Source organism: Canis lupus, chromosome 20 (assembly GCF_011100685.1).
Source record: "Canis lupus familiaris isolate Mischka breed German Shepherd chromosome 20, alternate assembly UU_Cfam_GSD_1.0, whole genome shotgun sequence".
NCBI lineage: Eukaryota > Metazoa > Chordata > Mammalia > Carnivora > Canidae > Canis > Canis lupus.
In genome coordinates, this window is record NC_049241.1 from 36,636,222 (window position 1) to 36,662,891 (window position 26,670).

A 26,670-nucleotide genomic window follows, 5' to 3' on the forward strand; every position below is an offset into this window, starting at 1 on the left:
ACTTACCCTACTATTACTATAACAAAATCCAGTAAATTCCATCCATTCCTAACATAAGCATTAGGATGTAGCAATAATCCATACGCAATAATCTTCAAAAATGTCTCGACTGTAAAAATAATCAGGAAGGCATATTCTACTTTTTCCTGTGAAGAGAAGCAAAAGGGGTTGGGGGGGTGGGGAGAGGATGGGGAGAAGAAGAAAAAGAAACAGGAATTAGAATCAATATCTCTGAGACATAAGCATTTTTCTCCAAGCAAAGTTTTATTATGAGAAATGGCACCATTAACACAGCACCTGTGCCAGGAAGGCGTTTTAATTCTAACACTGAATTTCTCATAAGCAGCTAAGTGTAAAACACTTTTCATTCCAGGCTGCATGACTGCATTTTGCCACCTGCCCTGATGTGTGTGCAGTGAGTCTGCCTAGGACATAACGGGCCTGTTTGTTATTTGCACACACTTGCAAAACGCAGCATGTTTTCCTCCTGAGATTGCCAAATCAGGCCCAGAAGAGCACAAGGGGGCAACAAAGATTCCAACAGCGGCTTTGAACAGAATGTCCTTTGGAAGAAAGGAAGATGTGTCTGCTTTGACCCTCTCTCTTCCTCTTGGGTTTACACCCGCTTTCTAAGTCCAGGGTCCTCTTTGTCACAGAGCAGCAAGGTGACCTCAGCAAGTCCCTCTTCACCTCTGTATTTAAGTCTCCTCACCAACACAGAAGGGGAGCAAATTTCAGAATGGCAATGCCCCTGCCTGCGTACTGGCATGCAGCTTCTCCCAGCTGCCGCTGCTGAGTGGTCCCCACACACCATCCCAGGGAGCCTGGGCTCAGCCTCTGCGTGTCCTGCCCTCCTCCCAGCCCCGGCAGCTGTTCCCATCTGGCTGCCCAGACCTCTGAGACTCAGCCCTCAGGCTAGCTGACTCTTAGAACCCTCCTTGCTCCAACTCCGGTGATTTCATGAGCCCAGAGAACACATCCATCAGCAGGTCTAAAAATGTTGAATCCTTTCCTCTTTTGTAAAGGTTTCCTTTATGCAGCTTCAGCTTTAATAGAAACACTGACCCACTGGGATGTGTGCAATTAATTTTATAAGAGGCATTCCCTGGCAAGAGGCTACTTAATAACTCAATGAAAAACCATCAGCAATTAAAACTCTTCCACATGGGCCATAAAGCCCTCCACAAATATTAATTCTACCCTGTGGGACCCAAGGAAATTTACCCAATACCTTAGGAAAATGGAAATCATGGAATTCACTTATTAAGATGCCTGGTACAAGAGGTCAAATAAATTTGGCTCACGAAACACTTAGTGAGCATCTCCATCTATATGACCAACCCCACACCAGGAGCTAGGCTTAGAAAAACAGCTCCATTGCCATCCCTAGCCTCAAAACGTTTAGCCTGGTGGGGAAGTGAGGATTCCAAACATGAACACTGTGAATGCCCCAAGACAAATACCAGAAAGTGTGATTCTGCATCCTGAGCCTTCTGAGAAGGTCAAAGGACTAGTCCACTCCTACTCTACCAGGACTTTGCTATGTGACCGCTACAAGATGGCTTCAGCCACTTTGCTACCAAAGTGCTACCTCTCTATCACCTGGCCTGACCTTCCTGTATCTCCCCTCCCCCCCCCCCATTCTCCCTCTCTACCACCAGGGCAGCCATCCAACCACTGCCAGACCCCAGCCTTCACCTCCCATTCCCTCCTTCCTGCTAGTCTTGCTGAAAAGCCAGCTGGTCAGTTCCTCCCTCCAGGGTCCCTGCCATCCCTACCCTGTCCTCCAGAGCTCCCTTTGATCCTTGATCACCATCAGAGAGCTCTAATAGATTCTTTTGTGGTGCGAGTTAGCCAGAGTTAGTGTTTTCAACCATATAGAGTCTCACTTGTCCCCCAACCTCCACACCCATGCTTCCCCCAGACCCCCCAACTGGCCCTGCCCTCAGCCTGGCTCATCCCCTCATCAGGCTGCCAAGACCTTCCATGAACACAACCCCTTCCCCTTTCCCTACAGTCAAGCCCTCCAGGCATGCATGAGCCTTCAGACCTCCAGTGACTCCCTTATTTATTCTCCATATTCCCTGATAGCCGGGAGGAGACTGACTTTGTTACTGGCTAGGGAGGGGAGAGATCCAGGAAGGCTTCAATGAGGCAGTGACGCTAATTTTGAGGGCTAAAGGGAGAGCGCACTTCTGTTACAGAAGCCAAAAATCCCTGAAAATACCAACCCACCATACTCAAATTAGACCCTGACCACCAAATGTAGGTTGTCAATATGTTTCCAAGACTTAGAGTTCTAGGGGAAAAAGATAAGCTAAAAACAGCATGCTGATTTTACAATTCCTTTTCCCTTTTTATCCCTTCTGCTTTATTTACTAGGCCAGACAGAGAAAAAAGGCTTTTGCTGTCATCAATATTCATAGCAGTTACATCCCTACGTCAACACAGTGTTATACTTTAGAGCAGAAAAACAAGGCAGGGAACAGACAGTACATCTAGCAAACACAGCTTGTTTTTCCTCTTTGGCTCTTATTTGTAAGTAATATTGCCACAATAATACGAGGGCCATTAGTGTAACTGCATTGCTTAGGGTTCTTCTATATCCCCTTCTCTTGTCCTCTTCTCCCTTTTAAACAATTGGGTTTCTCTTTCTAAAAATCCTTAGTGCATTGCATTGCTTGATGGAATTGATTGTAGGAAATATAACCTTGCTTTAATATGATCTTTATTATGGAGACTCTACCATGATGCTAATTGAACCTTCTTAGCCTGGAGAGCATACTAGCCCAGTTTGCCTAGAAGCCAGGGTCATTCTTGGACCCAGACCTTCCCTTAAAAAGGACTCATATATATGAAGCAAATATACCTCCACAGTAAGCAAATGTAATATTTTTAAAAATTTGTGAAACAACAATCATGGGAAGGAGAGGTAATTATTTACTTCACACAAGAATTGTTCATTTGAGAAAAGAATGGTGAGTTGGTAATCTGAAAAGGAAGTCACCAGGGAGGTCATGTTCCTAACTGGGCAAGGTGGGAATGCACACCCAGCTGAAGAGGCCCAGGGAGATGCTGTGCAGAGAAGACATGGAGTCTGTGGCCCAGATAGTGGAGAGCACAGCGGATCGGCATGGCTGAGGAAGAGGCAAGCAGGAACCCTCCAGAACTGGACACAAAAGAAGGTATCCTGGGGGCTGAGCTGCTTCGTAAAAGCTAATAACCCCAGGCTAAACAGAAAGGTTAAATAATGCCTGCATCCCAATCTCCCTGCATATGCCAGGGAGGCCACACACCTGCACGTTCACCCAACCAGCAGCAGGGATTCTTCTCCCTGGCAGGGGATCCTGGATGAGTAGGACCTGTCAAATATCCTTTTAAGAAACCACCAACTCCCCTTTACATGAAGCCACCCTATGTATGGATGAGAGTCACCATGAGACCTCAAGTCACCTCAAGCTACCAGAAATAAAGGCTCAAAATATAATTCAGAAACCTGAAAGGCCTTCTTTATAAACAGTGAGGATTCACCATGCAGAAGCATCTCTGTACCAGTCAATCATACATCGAACCTTGAGAAACAGTCAACTAGAAGTGGGTGGAAGATGCCAGGATCCTTGGTTATACCTGGTTCTCTCTTTTCCTATTCTAGGGGACCCTTTCACTAGTATTGTAGTCAGAACAGCTACCCAGCCAGCCATCCCTGGGTACCAGGGTCCTCCTCAGGAAGCATAATCTGTATCTTCAGAATTCCCAGCCTGCTGTCAGAAGGTAACAAGGATTTGACGAACCAGGTAAGGCTCAACTCTTTGCTGGGTTATCTACCTACATGGCCCCAAATCTTTGGAAAGGCTCTCCTGGCTGACACGCCGGTGGTAGCTGTTCCTTCCACACACACACTACTCTTCCTCGCCCTGTGGTCTCAGGTTCCCTATTGGCAGGGATCATCTCTCACTGTCTTTGTAGTCCCAGCACCCAGCCCCGCATGGGGCATTACAAGGTACTCAACAGGAAGTAGAGAAGAAGCAATACAATAACAAAGCTAGACCTAAAGGGGACTCGAAAAACCTGAGATTTTGTGATCCTAGCATACATATCAAAAGCAAGACAACAAGGGTATGTATCTAGGTTGCTACTAACCCTTTCTAGAACAAGCATGGAAGAAATGGTCACACTGCTGAGTTGAGGACTGATCTCAACACCTCATCTGGTCCTTCCTTTCCATCTTGACCTGAGCCCACAAGGAATGCCCTCATCCCTCCTTCCCTTGCCTCCTCTTTCAGCTTTCTCACTTTTCTTCCATGAAAACCTTACACTCTGCGAGAGGTCCCCTGCTTCCCCTCCCAGTGCCCACCCTCTTGTGTATGAAAACCCCTCTCCAGAGTGGACACAAGGCTGGAAGAAGCCCACCCTGGGGTAGTGGAAAGAATACAAGGCTTGTCATCACCTATCTATTATTTTGCAAGCCCCAGCTCAGCCTCTATTTCAGGTCTATGTCCCATTCCCTCTCTTCTAGAATGGTTTCCTCCACCTCACATTCTCATCAGGCTAAGCTCTCCATGTCCTCCAAGACTCAGTTTAAATAATACTTTCCCAGAGAAAACTTTGCTGACCTTCCAGACAAAATGAAGGCCTGCTGTTAGACGCTGTCAAAGCCCATGATACTTTGTCATGGTCTTATTCACAATGGAAATTTTAAATTCTTTAAAGTTATCTCTTTAATGTTTGTCTCTTCTGGTGAGTGAACTTCTATAAGATCAGAGACCATTTTTATTTCATGCATCATTGTATTCTCAAGGCTTGCCACACACAAAAAAAAAAAACCCTCAATATTTATAAATGAATAAATAAATGAGGAAAATGTGAGGTTTTGATCAAACATTATTCACTGTCCCTTCCTGCTAAGGAGTTCCATAATTGTTTTAGTCTGCTCGGGCTACCATAACAAAATACCATAGACTGGAGGGCTTAAATAGCAGATTCCTCACAGTTCTGGAGGGCTGGAAGTCCAAGACCAAGGTGCCAGCTAATTTGATGTCTGATGAGAGCTTTCTTTCCACCTTGCAGATGATTGACGTTCTATTATGTCCTCATCTGGCCTTTCCTTCACGTGTGTCTGGAGAGTTCTCTCTTCCTCTTCTTATCCAGGCACTAATCCCATTCATGGGGGCCCCACCCTCATGACCTAATCACCCCTTCCAAAGGCCCTACCTCCCAATACCATCATTCAGGGGATTAGAATTTCAATATGAGAATTTTGGGGAGGGGGAGAAAGGTGGGGACACCAACATCCAGTCCATAGCAATAATACCAGGACACCCTGGTTTTGCTCTATTCCAGAAAAAAACATCCGAGACAAAATGCCAGGGAAAAGCTATTCTGCTCTATAACTGCAGCACTCCTCAAAGAGGTGGGACAGGGTCTTGATGTAAGAGTGAGGAGCACACACAAAGGCTGACCACTCAAGGATGATGAGCACACAGGGGTGAGGGTCAGGCAAGGGGAGGGACACAGGGCCTCGTCTGCCAGGCTATGGGGCTTGGCCTCTGTCTCTGGCCTGGAGTAAAAGCATCTTGAACCAGACAACCTCTTCCAGCTGGAAAACTGCAATTTTCTACCACCTGGGGAGTAAAATCTGGACCCAGTTTCACAGCAAGGTTCTACGAGGCCCAGAGACCCCCAAGAAGACAGCCAACTGAGAGCAGTGGCCATGCTGTTCAGGGGTTGGGTCACCTGAGGTCACTGCAACACACTTGGGCCAGGCTTGCTGAGGGACCCTCGCACGAGCTGCCACGCACAAGGCAGGAGGTGAGAGTGGGGAGCTGTGGGGCTACGGTGACAGCTTCTGTAAGCGATTCCATGTCTAGTCAAATTGCAGTGGGTGAGCTGTGGGAGAGCGGCTGGCAGGCAGGCCTGAACTCAGGGCTGCTTGGATGTAAACAGAGGTAATGTTCTCCTCTGCAGGTAGTAATGAAAGATGGATTTCCCTGGCCTCTAATGGGCAGTTTAATGCCCCGTTTACATGAAGAAACTGGCTAGAATAGTCAGTTTGCCTTCATTTTTCTCTACCTTTGGTTTAAAAGTACAAATTTTAGATGATGTTTGTGTCTCCTGAGTCCAATTCCAGTTTCTACGGCTGAGTCACCCTGGTTGAGTCATCTACCCCTGGGCTTCTCTGCTTCCTGGTCTGGAGAAACAGGAGCATTGTCCTCGCTCCACCCACCCAGGTTATGGTGACAATTAAGGCCCCCCCCCCTTCCAACTCCCTCAATGAGGACCGATGTGAGGCAGCTCTCCCAGTCCTGACAGAGGGCTATGGAACTCATCCCTGAAGGTCCTATCAAAGTCCAGTGACCCCATGATCAGCCAGATAGGGAGGACCCTTGCCTAGAGAGGGCTAGTGGAAGAAGCCAGCAGGGTGGCCTGGCTGGCCCCTCCATGGAGACCAGCCTCAAAACATCTTGTTTGTGGGAGGACAGCCACATCGCACCTGGGGTGGAGGAAGCTAACAAGGCACTGTCTCCATGTGGCCTCCTCACTCACTGGCAGACCAGAGGTCGCAGTGGCTCTGCTGCCACATGCAGCAAAGCATGGTTCTTGCCACCGTGAAAACTCCCAGGGTACCAAAAACACCTATCCTTCCTCTGAGATTTGCTCCTTTTCTACTCTCCATCCACAAGCTACAGGGGTCAGCAGGTGGCCCACATTACTGGTTCAGGGACAGGCATGTGACCCACACACACCAACCAGGTTCAATGAGAGCCACACTTGGGGTTTTCACTTCAGCAACTAGGCAAGAACTTCTGTCATTGGCTGGACTTAGATCTGAGTGGCAGTAAGAGTGGAGTTACCAGGAAGACATAGAATGAAGAACCAACGTCAAGAAGAGTCAAGCCAAAGTGTGCAGAGAGTCAAACAGAAAAACAGAAACTCAGAGGCAAGTATCAGACTTTGATGCCTTTGTAAGAGCCCCTGAATGAAGCTGAACCTGAAGCCAAAAATCTCCCTCTTGCTTTGGGCTTTTCAGTTATAAAAGCCAATTCACTGCACAAGTTTGAGTTGGGTTTTTGGTCAATTATAACAAAAACGTCCTAGCTAGCTACACAGCGATACTACAGGATCACTCTGCTTCCCTAAAAGTGAAAGCATGTAAGATAAACTTCAGCAGCTCATTTCTCAAGAGATTCAACTCCTTTAAGGATTCCCTCTGACCCACAGGCTTACAGAAGGTTCTCTATATACAGGACCCATGAGCCCTGCAGGTCGTTGCTTCTGGATATTCATCTAGGCTCAGCCTTCCAAAGAGACTCCTTCAATCCCCTCCATTTTCAGTTGCGGTCCTCTAATTTCAACCAGCTTCCCACATTCCTTCCCATAAACTCAAAGCCTCGGACTTGCCTTGCTTCGCATTCCACCCATGTGGGGCCCTAAATTGTGGGTCCCCCTAGTAGCAGGTGCATTCTGCGGTTGGTTGTTGTGCACCTCCACACCCAGCTCCCAGGCCAAGCCTCTGCCTGCCTCCACCCCACCATGCTTGGCAGTTCAAGCATCTTATTTGCAATTCAACAGTATTCACTGGGCACCTACTCTATACTAGGCACATTCCTGAACACCGCAGACAACTAAGATAGTGTTGGTGTCCTAATGGAAGCCGGCAGAGGCATATATAAACATTTTAAGACACAGCAGATGACAATCAAAGGCAAAGTAGAGTATTGGGGATCTCCTGTGTAGAAACAGGGGGGTGGAGTAACTCCTTGTGTCTGGAGCATTTGGGAAAGCTTCTTTAAAAGTATAGGGCTGTGTCACATATGTGACTGTGTCACAGTTCCCTCATATGGCATCCCCAAGGACCTCTACAATCCATCTATGGTCTACTACCAACAACCAATCGGTATCTGTTACCCTGCAGGGTACAGGGCCACCACTCAACCTGATCCCCTTCCTCTTCCCTTCCTCCTCCTCCTCTGTTCCACTCCATCCATTTCCATAACACCCTCACATATGTCATATTCACCGGGACTTCTGGTCTTTGTGGCTATTCTTCTCCATGACCCAAAGCACTTCTATTTATCTCAATCGTGCTCCACCATTTCAGGGAAGGCTAGGGAGTTTCATTTCCTCTTGAGCACCAACTACGTATGAGGCCATGAACCAGAACAGAGAAGGGCAGGGCACTGCTCTGTTTTCAGCTCCTGCTCTGGCTGGGAAGGAGAACCCATTGATGCGTTATCTTCTACTATTTGTAGATCGTCAGTACCTTGGGGGCAAGATCACTGCATCTACCTCTGCAGATTCTCTCGCCATCCCGAGCAGAGATTTAAGCCCTAATAACTACCAAGAGGCATCTACCACAAAGAAGGAAAAACAGAGACATACTCCTAAGGCCGCATCGCTAAGCCCCTGGGGGCCAAGACCCTGTCTCACCATCAGGGAGCACTGACAAGCTCTACCACCCAGGCCAGAATCCCATCCGCCCTCTCTCACTTGGAGATACATGTCAAGCCTTTACACCCCACTCTGACAGCTCCGGTCAAGGTGGATGGAGGAAGAAGAATACGTGACCTATGTGGGACTCATAAAAGCCACCCACTGCCTCTCTCAGGGACGGGGGGCCTGGGTCACATCACAGCTGCCAAACACCCATCATTCTAGAAAAGCCACCTTCCTCACATTGGTTACTTTGTACGACATGAGCCAAATGCTCCAACATGCCCACCTCCCTGGCTGAAAAGAAAGAAATGAGCAAACATTTCAAAATGGCAGGAACTAAGTAAGCTAAAAACCAAACATTTTCATGTGACGAGAAAACAGTCATTTCTTTCCTTCATTAACAGAGATAAGGACAAACCTTTTAAATCTGCATATGGGTTAAATTCCCTGACATCAGTTACAGATGAAATCTCATCTCATTCCCCTGATGCGCAGTCGTACCCCTGCAAGCATGCCATCTGCACCCTGGACATTGCACCTGGAGTGTGAGGAAACACCTTCCCATTTCTTTCTTCAGCAGGCCCTCTACACTATGGGGTAAGACAGGCAGAGGGGGGATTTCTACTCACATCATCACAGATGCCGAGTTCCTTCTGGTCACAGCCCACAGGAACAGCGACCATGCCCTCTGTGTGAGGAGCCCTGACCACACCCACCCCCTCATGCCACCCCACGCCCACCGAATCGCACCTGGGCTTCTGGGCTGTTCCACCTAAGTCATGGCAGGATGCCCTTAGCTTAGGGTCACCCAGGCGACTGAGCATCCTGAGGAGGTCCCTGCTGCTAACTTCTCCGTGTTGGTACCTGGGGTGGGCCTGGTCCCACTGAATGTGAGCAGTCACTCAGAAGTACTTTCACCTCCTACAGGGGAGGCAAGAGAGCCTGGAGGCAGGTTCTGGCTCTGCCACTTACCTGCTTTGTGGGTTCAGACAAGTGACTTTTCCCCTCCTCTGCACCACTGCTTCTCCATTGTAAAATGAGAGAACCAGGGTCTGCATGTAGCACAATCCATGGATGCTGGCTCCTTTTATTGTTGTGTCTATGGCCACCACTCAGGAAAGGCACAGGGCCTGGCACAGAACTAAGTGAGCCTTGGGACCATGGCCTAACTCCCTGCCAAGCCTGCGGGTCTCCACACCCACAGTGTAGACATCCCTTCCAGGTGGGCCTGCTCCAGTTAGCACGGGCTCCACCTCTGAGGGAGAAAGCTGCTCCATCTGAACCTGCTCCAACACCTTTCTGGACTGTCCTGCAAGTCTGCCTGTGGCCACTCCTAGAACAGTTAGGAGGGGAAACCGGCCCTGGCTCTTAGGCCCCATGTTACTGCCCCTTCCCTCACTGTGAAAGCAGAGGACAGGTATCTGTGGGGCAACGGCAAACAGGCAGCATTCAGCTCTTCAGCTGTTGCCTTCTGCCAGAGAAACTACATCTCTGGCAGCTGAGATGAACAATCGTAGTCCATGGTCCTCTTTCCCAATGAATGTGCTGAGAACATAGATAATTTCTTTCTGAATAAATTTATGAATCAAAGTTTAAAAACACATAAAGTACAGAGTCTATAATTGAGATAAAGTATGTAATACATTCACTCAGAAGATTAATAACTCCAAGCCTATAATTCACCATTACTTTAGAATTAGAAAGTAAAATAAAGTTAATTTAAAAGACATTGGGCAGTTTAAAAACCAGGCACCACCCAACCATGGCCTTGAAGTGGAAATCAATACACAGTCAATGACGGAGCAGAACAGATCCTCTGCAGGCCCACGCCAAGCTGCGAGTGTCATTTGCATTGATCTGGTCCTGCCAAATGCCCATCACTTCGCACTTCCCAGAGGCTGCAGCAAGGGCTCTGTACCACCTCACCAAGCTCAGGATCCCCATGGGCTTTCTTCAAGCAATTCTATTCCCAGAAAGACAGGTGGTTCCTGAAGCAGCTACAAGAGGAGTCTATTCGATCAGGTGACTAAACTAGTTTAGAATGCCACTATCCTTTTTAAAGTAATTTTTTGCTTACTATCTACCTAGCTCCAAGAAAGAACTCTAAGCAGCAAGAATATGAACATTTGAAGATAGTAAGAAAGAGAATGCGATATCGCTGTTTTTTGAAAAGGCAGGAGAGGATGTCTGCGATACATTACCATAGGAATCGTATGAGTAAGATCCCTTAGTGTCTGGGGGAAAAAAAAAAATCTCTTAATAAGCCAGTCTGCAGTGTGGACAGCCAAGCTGTAGAGGCTTGGCTCTGAAAATGAGATCAAGGGGCATTTTCTCTCTGCTTTTAGGTGTCCTTGATTTGTCTAAGTCTTTCTCATTGAAGACCTTTAAAATCAGTTGAAGTTTTTTTTAAAAATCAGCTGAAATTCTAGATATTTAAGACAAAGGAGTACGCTGAGAAAAATTAACAAAGGAAATGAAATGAAGGGATCCCTGGGTGGCGCAGCGGTTTGGCGCCTGCCTTTGGCCCAGGGCGCGATCCTGGAGACCCGGGATCGAATCCCACATCGGGCTCCCGGTGCATGGAGCCTGCTTCTCCCTCTGCCTGTGTCTCTGCCCCCCTCTCTCTCTCTCTCTCTCTCTCTCTCTCTCTCTGTGACTATCATAAATAAATAAATAAAAATTAAAAAAAAAAAAAAAGGAAATGAAATGAAGCAGGAGTAAGACCCTGACAAAGATGTAGACAGTGAAGACACAGCTTTATTAGGATGTCTCTGAGATTTCTAACCTGCTGCAGTGAAAGGGAGAAATGAGACCAGTGACACAAGTCACCTCCTTTGAATGAAACTGTTTCTCAGCACAGAAAAATATTTCTCCAGAGCATTTGCATAGAGAGAAGGATCAGTTGACAGTATGAATTGAGCACCAATTATGGGAAGTAGACTAACATTTGCCTGTCTTCATGGAATTTGTACTGTAATAGAGAGAGGACTTTTAAAATAAATACATAGGAAATTAATTTTGTGGTTTACAACCAGCAAATTTTGAAAAATGGAAAAAATCAATGCAGAGAAAATACCAGAATTTAGTAAGGGTAAGTATCTTCATCAAATTTCATGTTTCAAATGACATACACGTATGTTTGGGAATTACAGTGTAAAAATATATCTGTTACTGTTGGCCAAAGTTAAAAAAAAAGAAAAGTTGAAAAACACAGCTCTAGAAGTTAATAATCTGAACCCACCAGTGGACACCAGTAGGGATAAAGACCCACTCAAGGCCACACAGGGAATGGCTCATAAAGAGTCCTAACTGGGAGAGTGAGAGAGTGACACCCACCTCCCCACCTACTCCTGGGCCCTAAGCCTGGGCCCACAGGTCAGAAAGAAGCAGGGCAGGGAGAATGGGGGCACGTGAGAAGACCTGGGCTACATGCCCACCCCAAACCAGAGCCTGTGGACCAAAGGTCAACAGAAGCTAGGCATCCTCAAGCAGGCATGGGGCTGCTTTAGAACAAAGTTGTCAAAGCAATGGGGCACTGTGACTCAAAGGAGAAACAAGAGAGAAGGGGCTCCTTTTACCCAGCTACATTACTGAAAAAGGCACCAGTCCCCCCCTCCCCCCGCCCTGCCAGCAGAGCACATTTGCCTGTCTTCATTCACTGAATGAGATGATTTTCTCCCTCAGCTTCCTCTACATGGTGAACTGATCTCCCCAAAGAAAAATCTTGTAAGGAAGCATGAGGCTGTGGGTGATGAAGAACATGCTCAAATTCCAGTCCTGCCTGGACAGGCTGGGTTGCCCCAGAGAAAGCGCTGAGATTCTCTAGCAGCAGGTTCCTCATCCTCTCAATGGGGACACCACCACCATCAGGTAATTAAAGATGCATACTGCTGTCAGGAGATGCCTGGCATATGCCTGGCACTCAATAAAGGGGCTGCTGTCGCCCTGATGACTGTGAATGTCACACAGAAAGGTCTCCACAAGCTCTGGGATGAGGCAGGCAGAGGACCTTTTTCCAATCAAGGAATCAAGCGCAGGGTTCTGCAAAGCATGAGCTATGTTACCACCATGCTAAGGCTCAGAGGGGCACAGCATTCCCTACTGCCACCACCATTGTACCCTATGACAAAAAATAGTATTGGAGGCTCAGAAAACACAGGAAAGATCATAAACAAGCACCTTGAAATCACAGCCACTAGAGTCCTGTTTGGCTACCTGAAAGCTAAAAACTATATCCATCCTGTTAATTCAGGCACAGGCAGATAGATGCCTTTTTAATGGTTTCATAATCACTAAGATCAATCATCATTTTAATAATGATTAGTGTTAGAAAAGGCAACAGGCTTAATCATAACTGCCTCAATTCAAAATTCATTAACACCCTGTGACCAACTAAAATCATAAAATGGAGCCTTGTATTTCATAAACATACCTCCTTAGAGAACTGCCACGCAGCTTAATTTCTCTATTTTAAAGCTGCCTTGACAGGTCAGTAAAGTTCACTTCTCAGTGTCACTGCTGGATGAAGTTCACATTCGGGCAAACTCAAATCATGAGGATCACTTCGAGACATCTGAACATAAGGAACCAGAAAAGCTTAAACAACTAAATGGATGCTATTTTCTAAATATCTAGGTTCATTATTTATAAAACATCCTAGTGAGTTAGGATGAAATGGAGCAAATACAGGTTTTCCTTTAATTACAGTAAATGCTGGTGAATCAGACCTCAAATGTCTGGAAATTACTACTTTCTCCAACTTGAGATCCTGCTCAAATGCCAAACTTAAAAAAAAAAAAAAAATCCAAATCCAGAACAAAGAGTTCAACTGTAACATCCAGTCTTGTCTCTCTCTCTCTTTTTTTTTTTTTTTTTTTAACAGCTCAGACATATGAGAGTCCAGAGAGGGAGAGAAAGATAGGAGGTAAGACAAGCCCCCATTAGAGTCCAGAAATGGTAAGGAAATGAGTGGTGTCTGAAAGACAAGTGGCTCTATCATCTCTGGAGGGCCCGAACTCTACTTTTAAACAACCAGACCTGTCCATAAGCCAGGACAAGGAACACAAAATCTACCTGGATGACATCTGGCTCCCAGTCCTCAGCTGAGCAGGACAGTGAATTTGTGGAGTCAGACAGTTGGGGTGGAAAGTTCCCATTTGGTCCAGCTATCTAACCTGGCACAAGCACCTCACTCTCCTGAGCCTTGGCTTCCTGGTCAGTGAGCGCATGGCCAAAGGAATAAATGAGATCACGTGTAATGCCCAGGCACACGATAAATGGCTGCCATTAGGATACCGGGAATGGAGGCTAGCAGTGCAGGGCTTGAAACTCCTACACTAGAAACACTCCAGACTGATTTCCTTTTAACCAATGCATCCAATGAACTGACCCTCTGCTCCTTCTGGGTAAGATAATGGTGAATGTCCAATCCAAGCCATACTAAACTCACTTGGCTCCAACGTCAACTTCTAGATAGCTCATATATTTTTGTTCCCCATAGTCGAGGTACATGCTTATCCAGAACTGGTTATGTTTGCTCCCAAGTTTATATCAGATGGACTACCCAACTTAAGTGAAAACCACTTGGAGTGACAAGATAGGAGTGTAGGAAGAGTTGTTACTTCCATAAAAAACCAGGCTACATCCTTTGGAAGTACTGGATAAGAACACTGCTGAAGATTCTTTTGTTGAATTGGACATGAGTGGCATGACAGACAAGATAAGGGAAAAACCGTAAGCTTTTAGAATTGCTCTCAGCTTTCTTCTGAGAGATCGAAGTTCTTATTCTATTTTAAAAGAGACTGGAAATTGTAGGCACATTCTAGGTGTAGTTTATGCAAGAAAGAAGATGGACACTCTTACCAGTACATGCATAATATTAAAAAAAAGAAAAAGCTTTTGTCCTACTCCAAAAGATTGACAAATGTCTCGTTCTATATCCTAGGTTAAAATAATCTTTAATATGTGCTTATATCTTTACCGACTTCTTACAATAACCAACTTAGAGGTCAGATATAAGAGCAGGTGCAGCAGGAGCCAGGACTCACTTTTTCCTCAACTCCCATCTGAGCTCTAGTACACGACTACATTTGCCATGAGTCTGTCCCTACAAATGGCATCACAGAGTGCAAACGTGTTGTCGGTCACCAGTGAATGTGTGTTCAAGTAAAAGTATTGCTCTTATGATAATTTGCGAAGCACAGGTGGAGTACCCAGTACCACCACTGCCTGTGTACTTGGGCTTCGCATTTGCAAACTTCCCAAAGTGGAGTGCTTGGTCACCACTTCAGCCATGCTAGGGGGACATGCTCATGTGCATGTGCCTGTGCGGTGGTAGTGGCAGCATCACCTGCTGGGGCAGGACGAAAGAAAGGAGTTATGCAATGTGTACGAGCATGAAAGTGTACATGACATACATGTCCTACATGGGAGAGGAGGAGGGCGGCAACTGGTCAGAGTTCCCCAGAAAATCACCCAGGTGCTGACTGCTAACCCCTGACCGTCACTGTGACTTCAGTTATACTGTCAACAACTCTTGCATTCTAGATTTTGTTCTAAGTTCGATAACCAGTCTGCTGAGCATCTGCTGTGTGTGAGGTGAAGAAAGGAAGCAAGGTTTTCTCCTGAGAGTCTATATACCTTCCCGTAGATGGGCTCACCTGCGTCAGAGACCGAAGATCAGCCTCACCTTACAGCCGACTATAGCCATCGATCACTGAAGACCACTCACATCCGCATGAAGGCAACCAGGCGAGCAGTGCCACCTTCTTGAGCTACATTAGCCTACCAAGGACAACTCAAAACTTGTACTTCTCCCCAGACTAGGGGTTGGCAAATCCTAGCCCACAGACCATATCCCAGATTCTCCTAAATATACTTTCATTGCAGCACAGCATATTCATTTGTTCACGAACTGTCTGTAGCTGCTGAGGCATCGCCCACATAGCCTCAACTATTTACCATCTGGCTCTGGACAGAAAAAAACGTGGTGACCCCTGCTCTGGACCCTTACTGCCCATGATACAGAATGTTCTTGGTTTTCACTTCTCTGCCAGAAAAGGAAAAGGAGAGTGCTAGTGATTCGGTAGCTCTGATCGTTCTTCTAAGATGAATAGTGTAACAGTTCTGCCTAATAGCTAAGACAGGTGTGGGATACTAGCAAAAATCTTGACGCACACATTTTTAAAAACGGATTCTGATAGCCCTTCCTCACTGCTTCCTGTGAAAACATACAGGCACTAAAATTACAGTGACCACTGAGGCTTTTTCAAACACACACATGCACAGTCACATATGGCGCTCAGCTTTGTTTAGAGGTACACACTACAATTCAGAATTGTAAGCACCAAAGAAACCACTACTTAGGGATTACTTTTTGAAAGACCATAAAGGACCTGATTCCCCATGACTCCCCAAAGCAGCTTTCAGTTTTTACTCTGTATTTAACCAAAGTTTCTACGAGACTATAAAAAAACCACAGCCACTGCGAAAATTAGTTAAAATAATAGTTTCTGCAAAATACTTTAAGTGCCGTGGCATTCATCCTTTAGAATCGGGTTAGGGAGTACTATAATTTGGTCTGTCAGCACGAATGTTAAGCATACAGCATGTTGACTCTCTAAGACTGGGGGGCTGGGGAGATTATTAACAGCCTTAAATAGGACTCAACATCCATCCTTCCACAAGAAATTGTCCTCAGACTTGACAACACCATCACAGAACACCAAAGCCACCAAAGACAGTCCTACATAAACTGTACAGGTTCTGCATTTGATACTTCTGCATGTGTGCAGACAAGATATAATAGAAGCAAAGAGGAGAACAAAATTCTTCACTTTTTATTTTCTTACAGTGGAGTGAGAGGTTTCTTATTACCCAGGTGTTAAAAGACAAGACTGTGATGAAAAGAAGTACCAAGTATCTCATTTTCTAAGTAACCAATAGATGGGACTAGATGCTCCCTGCCCAGGGCTTACTAAGTCAGCCTCTGCCATCACCCACCTGCCACCCCCATGGCTTTGGTCTGAAGAGGCTTGAAGAGGGGGCGACAGAGTCATCAGGCTGTCAGCCTTGTGGAGACTTCAGTGTTGGGGAAGTTCCCCCTTCCAAAATCCAAGTGGTAAGGACTCAAGAGAACCATGAGGATGGTCTTGTCTGCAAAAAGGAAAAATTATCACCTTTTGCCCCAGAGGACCCCCTGCTTTGGCCACAGTCCTGATCAGGAAAAAGCCAAGTAGCAGGGCAGTGTTCATGCCTCTTACTGGCCTGGCCAAGACCTGTGTGCTTCCCATGAGCCAAATGGACCCCACGGGGCATTTACTAGGCATGAGTCATCTCTGGGACCTCACCCAAGGGGACTGGTCACCATGAGAGGTCAGTCACCATAGTGACAGGGGCTGTGCAGTAGGGACTAGCCACATGTCCTAGGTCAGGGCCTGGGAGGTAGGGAAGTCTCAGCAGGCCTTCTCCAGAACTACACCAACCAGACCCCTGACAGGGAGGGTCTGACACCCGGCCCGTTCTAGCTACAGAGGCTGCAAAACTGACCAGGAAAAAGCCCTCCATCGTGCCCAGTTAGGGGAAAAGGTATTTGTCCTTTTACAGTTCTCCCTTCTCCCCTTCCTCAAAAATGGAGCACTTGGAGCTGCTGTGGGGCAGGGGAGGTAGGGAGGCTGGTGAGAACTGCAGTTGTGGGGTGGGGGAGACCTAAGTCAGGTTGGACACTCCAGAGATTACAAGGGTAGAGTCCGTCCAGGATGGGGTGAAGCCACGGGAGAGGGCGAGTGGCGGGGGTGGAGTGTGCACATCAGGCAGAGGTGAAGCAGTGACGGCAAACATCAAACCGTGTCATGCATGATGTGAGAGTCCTCAACCAGCGAAATATGTATCAGTAAACTGAGGCTTGCCAAGAACAAACTCATCCAACGTCAGCAAGCCAGACAGCAGCTATGGTGAAACTTTCCCCTGCATGAGAACACCTGTCACTTCATCCATGTTTGAGAGGAAAAAAAAGAAAAAAAAAAAAAAAACCCAGAGGAACTGGCTCAGGGCCATGGGTCAGGTTACAGGTCCTCCCTCCTTGAGGGCTTTTCCCAAGAGCCTCCTTCAGGCAGCTCCATTTTACCATTCAGCCTTTCTCCTTTTATCTTTCTCTCCACCTTCCAGGCAGATTGCCTTTATCATCTGCCCACCTGCCCCTCTTTTCCCCTCCATCTGATTTAGACAATCAGTCAAGACCTTACTGTGTGACCCTCAGGCCATAATCATGGTTCTAAGCTATTTCAAGACCAGAGGCACTAAGAAGTGACTTCAGAGCAGGCCTTTCTAGAACTTGGCCATCAGCCACCACCTTCTCTGCACCACTGACCATGAGGGAGGAAGCATGGGGCAGCGCTGACCAACCTGAGCCCACCACCCCAAACAGAGAGAGTCCAGACATGGAAAAACCTCTGATGAGCCCCACTTTTCATAAGGAGGAATACAGTGGGCTCCCAACTCTTCTATTCTAGAATTCCACTAACTCTGTTTATCTTATTGGTCCATTTCCAACTTCTAAGCGAACCTAGAAAAACTCAAAACAGCAGGACTAGAAACAAAACTTCCTTTCCCTCCACTCCCTACCCATTCCGTATGTTTTCTCACTTGGCTCCCCCTTCTGCTCGGAAGGCAGGGGCTGGAGCAGGTGACTCCACATGATCCCAAGTTTTGTCTGCATCAAGTATCCCCAACCCCTGCACACACAACTAGCCTGCTCCCTCAACAATGTGTCATTAGAGAACCAGCTGCCCCATCACATAACTTATTTTAATTTGTTGCAAACTCCTAAACAGATTTGAAGGTCAAATAGAAATGGGAGTAGTTGCAAATTATCTATAGTTTTCACAAATTCCTTTTGTCTACACTGGACCCAATGTGGCACTTATATAGTTAACGAACAAATCAATGAACAACAAATGTGCCCGGCCCTCCTCAAGTTGACAGTTTCAGAAAACGGCACAATCCTGGTCGAGAGAGAGAATACAGGAGAGATGCAGAGAAGCAAACCTTCATAGGACCACTGTAGCCCTCGTACAGCTGAAAGGCAATAAGGAAAATAAAACAAAGGGCTTTAAGACAAGTGCTAGAGATAAGAGGCACATATGGGGCTGCTGGAGAATAGCAAAGCCACATACCTAAACTGCCATGAGGAAAATGCAAGAGACACAGCAGGGACCTGCCCAGGGTCTCATTGATAACTAGGTGGCCCTGCTAACTGTAAGGAGGGTAGACCTTGAGGTCTGTCTCCCCAGCATCAATACCGAGTGGTTGGACCAGCTGCCCTCACTGCCCTTAGGGGCTCTTTCCAGGGCACGCTCTCAATGCCAGAACCTGCAGACCCAGACATGAATGAAACGTGGTCTTTGCCTCTTCAGGCTCTGTACTCACTATGGTCCACTGTACTGAGTTCTGTTGACTGCCAGGGACTCAGAGACAAGCTGAGAACTCCTTTTTTTTTTTTTTTTTTTTTAAATTTACGATAGTCACACAGAGAGAGAGAGAGAGAGAGAGAGGCAGAGACACAGGCAGAGGGAGAAGCAGGCTCCATGCACCGGGAGCCCGATGTGGGATTCGATCCCGGGTCTCCAGGATCGCGCCCTGGGCCAAAGGCAGGCGCCAAACCGCTGCGCCACCCAGAGATCCCAAGCTGAGAACTCCTTATCCGGGGCTGGGAACAATGGAAGAAACACACACGAGCACCTGTGACACACGTTTGCAGGATGAGACTGACACCCTCTTTCTTCCCCTTCTTTCTCCATTCCTTTATAAACACACAGGAATTCATCAGCTTCCTGATGCCCCTATTCCACTGACAAGATTTTCACGGTTGCCTAAATGCTCCAGGTTAGAGTTTCTCAGTGTACCCACAGTGTCCACCTATAGCATGCCCCATGCAATCCCACCAGTAGACAAACCAGTCCCAGGCCTGTCACCTGGGGAACTCACTGTGCCTCACAGAAATTCTATTTCCAATGACTGCTCCTGTCAAGGCCTTAGCTCTAGGATTGAGGGCTGTGCTGTATAATCAAAGTAACTGGAATACCACTCAAGGGCTTATGGGATATAACAGAGTGTCTCCACTGGAGTCCTTCCCTAGTGAAGTGCCATATAATGGAAGGTAAACACCTGGAGAACACACCTTGCAGATAGGTCATTACAGCTGGCTTGGGCTGGCAGGGAGAGTGGGGAGGGATAGTAAAGGCCCCCTCAGAAAACTACCTGGGTGGAAAAATCTCAGCATGGCAAAAGGCGAATGGGGCCAGGGAGGGAAGGCAGAGAGAACCTGACCAGCCAGAGGTTGCATAGGGTCTCTTTCTGTTGTTTTCTTTTATTGTGCAAGAACTAACCAGCCAATGTCCCGAATCCCTTTTCTTCTGGTTTGCCTTTCCTGTGATTATGACATAGATCAGTTCAAAAATCAGGTTCATTGCAAATAAAAATGAGAACAATGTTGCTCTGACTTCAGTCCAGGAAAACAGAAAAGAAATGAGTGTTGATCTAATCGCTGTCCTCAGTTCACTCTATGATTATCTACGGTGGTTTATAAACTTCCCCTCCCCACAAAAAGGGTTGCCTGATATTGCTAACTTGAACAACATCTCCGGCATTTTTCTCTAATGTCCTGAAAGTTAAAATGAACAGCCACTTTAGCTCTGGTACATGACATCCGCCATCGCACAGTAGGTGGGTGACAGTTATCAGAGGGGAAAAAAAAAAAAAAAAAGATGTCCCAGTTCATCCTTTAAATCTTTACTAAAAAGCTACAACTTTGTTTTGGTCACTGAGTAGATTTCACATTATTTAGTGAACTCTGAGTCTTTCCCCACCGCTACATCCCAATCTCCTCCTACTTGTGGGTTTTTTGTCCTCCAAAGGAGCGGATAGTGAAGGCAACATTTCCAAAGCTACTCCAAACACTCAGCACTTAGGGAAATACACCTTTGGAATGATCACATTCGTGGTGGGGAGAGAATCATAGCTGTGGTGAGAAAATTAGCTCAAAGGTATCCAGGTGATACAAACGAGTCCAGGAGGATGGAAGGAGTCTTTCGAATTTGATAAATCAGCTATGTTGCAGAGGCTCCTGTGGCGGGTTTTAATGGAATTTTGAAGAAGTTAAGCAAAACAGCCCTGTGTAACAAGGGCAATAAATCACAATTATTTTTCAGTCCTATTACTGCAACTTGCATCCTCCACTTGAGCACATTTGTCCTAACATTAAAAACATTTTCAAACACTCAGAAAAGCTGAAAGAATGTTACAGTGAATGCCTACATCACCACCACCTAAATTTCACAATTAAGATTCTGCTATATGTGCTTTGGCTAGCCACCCCTCGGATCCACCCATCGGTGTATCTTATTTTCAGATACACTTCAAAGCATAGTGCCAACCTCTGTATACTTCATCCGTAAGCCCTTGAGCACCACACTGATTTCTAGAATTTGATATAGATATAGGGTTTTGAAAGTAAAATGGACACATTGAGAAATGCATTACTTGTAAGGATGCTGTTTCTGAGTTTGGGCAAATGCATGACACCCCCCCCCCCTTCCATCAAGATATAGAACATTACCATCACCTCAAAAAGTCCAACTGAGCCTCTTCTACCCAGACCCTATCCCACCTACTCCAGCAGCAACCACTATTTTGACTCTCCCCGTAGATTAGTTTTGCCTGTCCAAGGACTTGTATAAATGGACTGTACAGTATCTGCTCTTTTGTGAAAGGCTTCTTTCACTCGGAATAATGATGCCGCACGTACCACTGGTTCATGCCTGTTTACTGCTCAGTAGTAGTCTGCTTAAGAACATACCACAGTCCATCCATTCTCCCACTGATGGGCACCTAGATTCTTGCCAGGATTGTTTTCTGTTATGGACAAAGCTGCTATAATCATTTGTGTATACATCTTTTTCGAGACAGGCTTTCCTTTCTCTGGGTAAATATCCAGGAATAAAATTGCTGTGTTATAAGCCTCATCAAGAGCCGCCTAAGGCTCTTCCAAATGTTCATACCACTGTACAGCCCGGCCAATCACGGGTATGTGTAGGAGAGCTCAGCTGTTTTAGATTCCTCCCCAACATTTGACATTATCACCACTTTTTTCATTTTGGTTACTCTGATGGGTGTGTAGCGGCACGCCACTCTGGTTTTAACTTAAATGTGTCTGATGTCAAAAATGTTGAACCGCTTTTCATCAGCCCTTGACCATTTTTGTTAAAAATATGTTAAATCTTCCGCCCTTTCTCTAAATTTAGATTCTCCGTTATCATTCATTTGCTTGAATGCCTTCTATGTCCCGAGTACAAGTCTGTCAGTATGTTTTGCACTTACTTTCTCCCAGTTGGAGGTGTGCTCATTCATGGTCTTTACAGTAACTTTTTGAGGAGCACAAGTCTCTCATTTTGATGAAGTCCTACTGTATCCATTTTTCCCTTTTATGGTTATTGCTATCTATACCCAAACTTAAAAACCTTTGCTTATATCCAATCCTTAATTTTCCTCACATAAGTATACTTAACCGTGTTCTTACCTTGGGTCATTCTCCCTAGCTCCTCCCTCTCCCAAGGCAACTTGGAAGCAGCACACACTCAGCCTTCCTTATCACTGCCAGCCCTCCCCACCCCTCCATAAGGCAAGAGCTGGAAAAAGTAGCAAGGCTGGCTCTGGACACCCCTATGATCCCCTTGGAGCGCTCTCTGGCTGAGTCCTGAGACAGAGATTTTTGAAAAGACAAAATGAAGGAGACACATAGTCAAAACACAGGGCCACCAACATCCAGCCTCAAGCAGGCGCCGTGAGAGAGAAGTCCAGGGAGCCACCCCCCAGCCCCATGCATATTGACCTTTGCGAATTCCCAGCTGGGAGGAATTCTGTTCTTTTCCTTTACCTGCCAGCTCAGGCTTTTATCACAATATTCAAGGTAAGGTTGTATTCATTTGTAATAGAAGTCTATCATCTAAGCTGTTACTTATTGGGATGGGGGGACAGAGGGGAGGTTGCAATAAAGAGGAAATGGAGTTTCAAACTGGAGGCTGAAATTGTGTGCACACCTGTGTATCTCTTCCTCATTTAGAAGGCACCCTTCTGGATCCTTTCTTGGTGTTCTGGGCCTGTGCTCCTTGGGCAGAGTCATAGCTAGCCCTTATGGGATGAAGCATTCCTTTCTTCTTCCTCCAGCCTCAGAACCTGCACCCGCCCCTGCTTCCCTCTTCTCTGCTGCCCTCAGGTCCTCAGTGATGTTAAAGTTACAAAGCAGAGGAATCTTTCAGAAGCCACCCTGAACTAGTCCTTCCTGCTACGCAAGTCCACATATATCTGCTTATCCCCAAAATGCAGGATGCAGACCAAGTTCTTATACAAACGTATAATCACAAATGCTCAAGGGGAGTTCGCAGTTGGAAGAAATGTTCCCACACCATGAAAGTATAAATGTTGCTGCTTTGTGTTTTCTTCTGCTTTAAAGAGGGACCAGAACTGGGATCAAATGGTAGAAATTAAAGGTCTCAATACCCTTTTCAAAAAAGGCACTCCCTTTTCTCAGACCCCTCCATATCCACTGCCCATGGGAAAGCTGGCTCACTAGAAGCCTGCCTCACCCTCTCACACTGGATTTCTTTGCTTTAAAGAGAGGGAGGCAGGACCAGCGGCTTTCCAGAATGGATACATGACGGATCTATAATTTATCTTGGTGTGTTCTCATTTTACTGTGTTCCACCTGTATTGCTATTTAATTTCTCATAAGTTTTCTTCATAGCGCTTATAACAATCTATTTTGATTATTTATCTCTTTTCCTGTTAAACTGCCTGTTTGCACAGTCAGAGCCTAAGATATTTTTCCTGTCCAATTTGTCCCCATATTACCAACTCTTATCATGGTGCCAGGCATAAAGCAGACACTAGATAACTATTTGTTCAATAAAGATATATGTGTCCTAGCCACTGTAAGTAGTTTATAAATTTCTGGTAGAGAGGGACCACTTCCCTCTTCCTCTGCACCTGCTCAGTGTCCATCACACTTAAAAGAGATGCAGCAGGGGTGCCTGGGTGGCTCAGTCAGTTGAGTGTCTGACTCTTGGTTTTGGCTCAAGTTATGATCTCAGGGTTGTGAGATCAAGCCCTGCATCGGGCTCTGTGCTCAGCACAGAGTCTGCTGGACATTCTCCTTCTCCCTTTCCCCCTCCTGCTCATGTTCTCTCTCTAAAATAAATAAATATTTAAAAATAGAAAGAGAGAGAGAGATGGACCAAAAGGAAGCGCCAGGTAAGTTCTATAGAAGGATCCTGCACTGACCCTCCAATGAACAAAGAGGTCAAGTGGAACAGGGAAATGATACTTAGATCCAGAGATGCAGGCTTCAGCTCCAAATCCCCTGTGAAATAAGGATGGTGATGGTAACAATGGCTCCTCTGCCACACCGAGCATTGTAGGGACATTTAGTCAGCACCACTGAAGGTACGTGGAAAATGCACACCCATCTAATAACGTGATTATAATTTCCAGCACCTCACACAATGCTTCACAAAGGTTTGCCATATTAATTAACTCAAGGGAATAACGTGAAACTATGATCTTTGCTAAGAATCAACGAGGGAGAGAATGGAGAATCTCCCACATCTAATTCCAAGTCTGAATATTAATTTTCTGAAGGCCAGGAGAGAGAAAGCATGAGCAAATTTAAAATCCAGTTCACCTGTTTTCTATTAAGACTGAGTCCACAAACAGCCCTACGGCAAGGTGCAGGGGCTGGGGGTGGGTGGGAAGGGAGTGGAAATTAGAGCCACAGAGCAGGGTTTCTGCATCCTGACTGGACCTGCTACCACACTAATCCTTCCCACACGCAGTTCCCACATGGAGGGAGGTGGAGTTGGCCAATGAAACAGACTTGAACCAACACAGGAGAGAGGTGGTGGCAGCTAACTTGTGAGGGCCTGTTTGTTGCCACCTGCTAAGAGCTATAAATACATTTCACAAACCCCTACAATTTCGGAGTTGCTAACCCCACCTCACCGATGTTATGGCCCAAGAAGTAAAGTGACTTACCCAAGGTCACATGGCTAGTGAATGGCAGAGCTGGAATTCCAATTCCAGTCTGTTCAGCAGCCAAGCCAACATTTGAACCACTAGAGTAAGCTAGTTCACAGACACGAAGGATGCTAGATGGACTGGGGTACGCTCCAGGTGCTATGGGTTCTATGTGGGAGGAAAGAATTCATTCTGAGGGGAGGATGCTCCTTATGGAAGGCATCTGAGCAGGGAAGGGCAAAAGCCCATAGTGCAATGGTGTGCATAGTGGGGAGACAGGTGCTGTGAATGCCTGTGTGAAAAAAAAAAAAAAATCAGAGTTCTGGGTATGCTCAGGGCCCAGCAAACAGGTGAGGTAGCTGCAGCGTGGTTCTGGGGGCCTGGGGCCTCCGGGTGAGCAAAAGGGGACACGAGCTATGCCACAGGGCCAAAGCATCCCAAGGGCCTTGAATGCCCCACTTGGAAGTTTTCTCCTCCAGCCGGGTGGACACTAGAGGCTTCTGACCAGCAGAGATGGCGAGGCGTGGCCCCTATGGTCAGGACTCCTGACTCTGTGCAGTAGCAACAGCAGCAGATCTGGCCGCCAGGGAAGTCCGTCAGCGTCGGCACAAACCCAGGCCGTCCACGGGCCGAGTGCTCCCGCCGGCCCGGCCATCTGAGGACAGCCGCGCTGCCTGCGGCCCTGCCAGGAGCTGGCGCCCTCGCTGCCAGTCGGCCCGCCCGACCTTCCAGGCTCTCGCCTCCCCGCCGGGTTCTCCGGAAGCGCAGCTGAGGTCACGGCGTGTGGAAGGCAGCCGCAGGACGACCCGGGACGCGCTGGCGAGCTACGGGCGCTGGGCAGGGTCACCCAGGTCAGGCGCCGCCAGCGCCGGGCCTAGAGCCCCGGGCCTTTCCTTCCCCCGAGAAGGACCGAGCACCTTCTGCGTGCCTGGCCCTGGCCTGGGTGCCGGGGCAAAAGGTGAAGAGGACAGAAGGTGGCCTCCTCACAGGGCTCCCATTCCTCCTCAGGGCAAGCACTCCCCAGCCACGTGCAGACACCTCCTCCCCACCTCGCCCAGAGCACGGGGTGCTCCCCTGGGAGGACCCCCTCTCCCCTGCTGTGCCCCCGGCACTGAGTACCGGCCACTACTCCAGCACCACCTAGCAGATGGAGCCGGCACGGAGCGTCCAGGTAGCTAACCATCCCCGGTCCTTGTCGAGAAGCCACGACTGACCGCACCCTCAGGCTAAGCCGCCCACTCCCCACACTTCCCTCCGCTGGGAAATGCCACCACCACCCCCCAGCATTTACTGAGCCCGGACTCTGAGCCAGCCACGTGCTGTGTACTTTCAGTTATCACTTATCAGTTCAGTAGCCTTCACTCTGAAGCTGGGCTACTCCTCTCAGTGCTTTCTACGGGAGGAAACTGAGGCCCAGAAGGGCAAAGCAGCTTAACCGAGGTCACAGAGCAGCAGCTAGCATGCTGCTCCAAAGCCCATGCTCTTAGCCCGAACTCCAACCTAGCTCTCCCGGCCTCCTCCTCACCACCACCCCACTGAGACCTCAGAGCCTCAGGGAGAATTGGGGGAGACAACAGAGCACCCAGTGAGCTCTGCACACATGAGCACTGTGCACAGGGACGGGGAGAGGCTGTTTCTGTGACAGACACAGTGCCGGGAGGCAATGCAGGGTTGGTCCTAAGAGCAGAAAGGAGAATGGGGCCGTCCAGCTGTGCAGGAAGTGGGGGGAGGGGAGAGAAAGGGAGAGGGGAGGCAGGGAGGGGAAACATCACACATAAGAAAGGCCCAGAGGCTGAAATAATGTTCAAGGTATAATAAGTCAAACCGTCCAACCGTATTCAGGAACACCACCTCCGAAACTCCCCAGGACAGCAAACCCTTCCCCCTTCTGCCCTCAACCCACCAGTAGACCTAAGATCAGTGTCAAGTGCCTGCCTCCATGGAAACCCACCCAGCACATCCTCTGCTCTAGACCCTCGGGCTCAGATCCCAAGCACATTTTTAAAACAAGGCAAGGCAAAGCTGGCGAGATTCGGGGTTTCAGGCCTCCTGCCTCATCTCCTATAGGCTCAGGCACAGTGCTTATTTGCATGGTTGATTGGATAACCAATTATAGAGGGGAATATTTTTAGGTCTTCATCTCAAAACACACACACACACACACACACACAC

General features: G+C 47.3%; 1 protein-coding gene across 21 annotated transcripts in view; it reads right to left on the reverse strand.

Moving 5' to 3' along the window:
• The window catches only part of CACNA1D (calcium voltage-gated channel subunit alpha1 D), a 297,961-nt gene that overhangs the window by 154,355 nt on the left and 116,936 nt on the right, over positions 1-26,670 (reverse strand). For all 21 annotated transcript variants that reach the window (XR_005374892.1, XR_005374891.1, XM_038566156.1 and 18 more), the window contains exon 4: positions 7-146. Coding sequence is in view for 19 of the 21 variants with exons in the window: in XM_038566156.1 (XP_038422084.1) it covers positions 7-146 (140 nt within the window). In the remaining 2 variants the exon portion in view is untranslated. The remainder of the gene's footprint in view (positions 1-6; positions 147-26,670) is intronic.